Source organism: Grammomys surdaster, unplaced genomic scaffold (assembly GCF_004785775.1).
Source record: "Grammomys surdaster isolate TR1022 unplaced genomic scaffold, NIH_TR_1.0 61, whole genome shotgun sequence".
Taxonomy (NCBI): domain Eukaryota; kingdom Metazoa; phylum Chordata; class Mammalia; order Rodentia; family Muridae; genus Grammomys; species Grammomys surdaster.
In genome coordinates, this window is record NW_021604563.1 from 15,423,105 (window position 1) to 15,427,001 (window position 3,897).

General features: G+C 34.9%; 1 protein-coding gene across 2 annotated transcripts in view; it reads right to left on the reverse strand.

The window, feature by feature from the left end:
- Positions 1 to 2,652, reverse strand: part of Klhl4 (kelch like family member 4) — a 63,492-nt gene extending 60,840 nt beyond the window's left edge. For both annotated transcript variants that reach the window (XM_028780224.1, XM_028780167.1), the window contains exon 1: positions 2,032 to 2,652. In XM_028780224.1, the coding sequence (XP_028636057.1) occupies positions 2,032 to 2,453 (422 nt within the window). In that variant the 5' untranslated portion in view covers positions 2,454 to 2,652. The remainder of the gene's footprint in view (positions 1 to 2,031) is intronic.
- Positions 2,653 to 3,897: the final 1,245 nt, after the last annotated feature.

Sequence of the window (3,897 nt, forward strand, 5' to 3'; positions counted from 1 at the left end):
TCTTTTCTTTTCTTTTCTTTTCTTTTCTTTTCTTTTCTTTTCTTTTCATCAAAGGAATTAGATCAAGGATGTGGCACACTGGTGCCAATTTAACAAAATGTTCTCCTTCAGTTTTGCAAACTTGCTGAAGAAGAGAGAATTAAAATAGCAAGAAATTCCAGACCTACTCCTTGAACTCTCTTGGAACAAAACATGGAAATTTATAATAGGTAATAAAAGGATAATAAGATATAATATTTTAATTAATAAGCCCATCAATTTAGTCCCTCCCTTCTGAATTCATAGTCTTGGCACACGTATAAATATTTCCTGTGTTTATCTTAAGAAAATAGTAACTTTCCTATGAAATCTTAATTATCAGAAAAATTCTTTGGAATATAAGGAATGTCAAACTCATAAGTAAGGTCATCTGCTGATACTTGAGACTGGACATTAGCAATCATTTTCTTCTAGCACCTAACTTATTTTACTTTTTTATATTCTATTCAGTTGTAGTCCCAGATACTCAAAAGATTTTATTAGGAAATTAGAGTGAGTTTTTAAAGTTTGTATATAGCTGAGTTAAATATTTACATTAGCCTTCAAATTGTCCATTAAAAAGTAGAATGAGGAGAATTCAAAGGAAAATTCTTTTAAATGAAAACTCTGACTCCATATTATTCTGAATGTCTTTTAGTAGTACTAAATTGAGTTTTCAATCTTAATAGTTGTATAGTTTTCTCTAAGTAAAGAAAACAGACACATGCTCACAAAAAAAAAAAAAACACTTGAAATCTTTAAAGATTTATATTACAGGTAATCTAATATTGTTCTTAAAGTCATTTCAGAAATTCCTTACATATTTACATTTCAAAAAGACCAAGTTCCTCAAAAGCAGTTGCTTTGCATATGCAATTTGTCTCTATCATAATGTTAATACACTACATTTTTTTGATACTCTGTTTTGAACTCAGGAAAACAAATAGCATTTCCTAAATATACTAAACAAATTCACACGATGAGGAAAATATCCCAGTTCTTAACAGGAACACATTGTCAAGCATCTAGATTTCCAAAGTTAGTACAGTCTCATGATAGATTATTACATGCTTTTCAATACATCAAACAGGTTCTTTTTTATACAGCACATTTAAATTTTAATTTCAATTAAAAAATCCATTATGGCTTAACCAAATCAATGATACAAAATTTCTACTGGCAATACAAACACTGAGGAATGCACTGGGTTTTCTTGTATTTGACAATACTAGAGAACAGAATAAACATTTCTTCCACTCAAAGCTTACTGGTGAATACAATTTAGACTAAAATCACGTCTTAAGAATTCTACCCCAAATACACATTTTGCTTTCTTAGCTTAATTTTGTTGCCTTAAAATGCTTGGCATTTCTTATTTTAAAAATCTACTGATATGAGCAAGTTCTTACTACTTGCCCAATGAACACGTCTGCTTACAAACTAGCTGTGAACGTAATGCCACTTGAAATGACTCTCAAATGACAAGGAATTTTATTCTCACTAAAAACAAACACCAAAACCCAAAGATTTTCAAAAGTATTACTATGTCCTAAGCAATAAGCAAGGATATGTTCAGTTAGAACTTGTATTTATTTTTGTCAAAGTTAAACCTGTTCACAAAATAAAAAGTGTTCTGATTTATATGAACTTGTCAAAACAACCACCACTGTGGGAACATCTAAGCTGTTGAAGGTTTCTACAGAGGTTAGTATTTAAAAACAAAACAAAACAAAAAAAAAAAAAACCCTGTCTCTTAAGATCGAAAGAATTCTGAATGGATAGGGAGCATAATAGAATGTAAACTTACTAGGAAAAATACCTTCCCATTAATTATCAAAACATGTGTGATTATAATGTTCTTTCATAGACTTAGAAGCGAGGTTTTCTTCAAGACCCTGATTAGCTGCACACAAACTCAGATTATTGTGACACTTCCTATTTAGTGTGAAATGAGTTTTATAGACTAAGTTAATCTAGGCTAAAGCTTTCACTTACATAACCAAAAACTCCTACCGTGCTCTAGAATCTTCTATATTGTCATCACCCATCATCTCCAAATCTCGTGAGCGCCTCTCACAAGCTTCTTTGAGCAAATTTCCTTCTGGATCGGCTTTAGGAGTGTCTTCATTTGCTTCAAGATGTACTATCACGTTTTGTTGTTGCCAATTCTGAAGGACTCTTTGATGGGTAGGGGCTGGTCCTGGCACTGGCGTCAGTATATCGTGGTGGACAGGACTATTGCTTTTCTTCAGTCCGTTTCTGTCCCGTGAGTGGTTCTTCAACCTGCCCTGCACCGGGGTCCCTCTATGCTCATATCCTTCCTGCTGAAGGCAGCTTCCAGTGTTAGGCGATCCTTGAGAAGGATGACTAAACCATCTCCAGCGCAGCCTCAGGATCTGTTTCACATCAAACTCTTTCTTGCCGGACACTGACATTGTTGCAGGAGAAAAGACAAAAGCCTTCTCTAACAGAAAGGAAATGGAGCCTTTGTTATCTCTTGTTTCTCTCTGCCTCTTGTGTAGAACTAACAAAAGCACAAGTGCTGAGAGAGCAGCAGTTTTTCTTGCTTTCTCTCCCCTCCCCCTCTGCCTGTGATACACTGTGAATACTTCCAGCTTAGCTGAAGCCAGAAAGCTGCCGCTAACAGTGTAGGTGGGAACCCATACTGACAGGATGATGAGGTCAGACCTTAAACAAGTAAATCAGCTTAGCACAGGAAAGCAGCTACCACAAACACACTCCAGCTGCTAGATTTGCAAACTCACAGCCTTTACTCCTGAATATCTAACCCTGCTTCTCTGATGCCAAAATGCATAGCTGTGACTTAAATCCAGGCATGTGAGTAAAAGCAAACTGTTTAAAGTCACTTCTACAACCCCTTCCCTCCCACTCCACCCACTCTCATACTCACTCCTCTATAGCCCACTTCTAAAACTGTGCCAATTTGTCCCAGGAGAATTTGTCATGGTGAATTCGTTATGATCTATTTTGAGATTCTTCTTATGGAAAATTTGAATGTAGCTCATTAAGGAAAAGCATCGTATCGTCAGTCCCCTTATGGAGATCTGCAGTTATTATATGCAAAGCTCTTCTGAAAATGTGAATGCCTCTATATAAACATTCTACTTGAAAATAGAAGCTATAAAAATCATAAAATCATGCTGGTTAGCCAAGACTACACTCTCATACTCCTACGTGCGCACGCACGTGCATACACACACACACACACACACACACACACACACACACAGACACACACACACTGATCCCACTAAGTGCTGTCTGGATAGTAACTAACTTAAGCTAATATATGGAAAGAGAAGCAGTGCTTTTCTAAGTTATATTCAAAGAGATGTCTTCTATCATTGACGATAGTTTGAAAATGAATACATCATTCTGACCATTCTGGCCTCTTGCCTATATAAACACCTCTTAATCATACCCTGTACTTTCACAGGCTTATTTCTTTGTTCAAGTCTTTATAAAAGGATACAGAATATGTTTTAAATTAACTCAAAATCACCACATTGCTAGTAGTATCCAAAAAACTTAGATATCTTGTTCAGAATGACTATTTCATGCCAAGGCAAATATTTCTAACTCAAACTAACATACATCTGTAATATAATGCCAACATTATTGTGCAATTTATTTTTGAAATATGCCCAGATATTGTGTCTTACACTCATATTAATAAAGGATAACTTAGCACATCCTTAAAATCTATGGTGAATTCGTAAGCTTTTGTTTCAGTTTTGTAGTTAATGAGTTGTGTGATCCTGGAGAAGTCACTTCTTTGTATCTCAGTTTCTTCACGTAAAGAGACGACTAGATCTCTAATTATATACAAACACTAATGTAAAATGGCTTTAAAAAGAA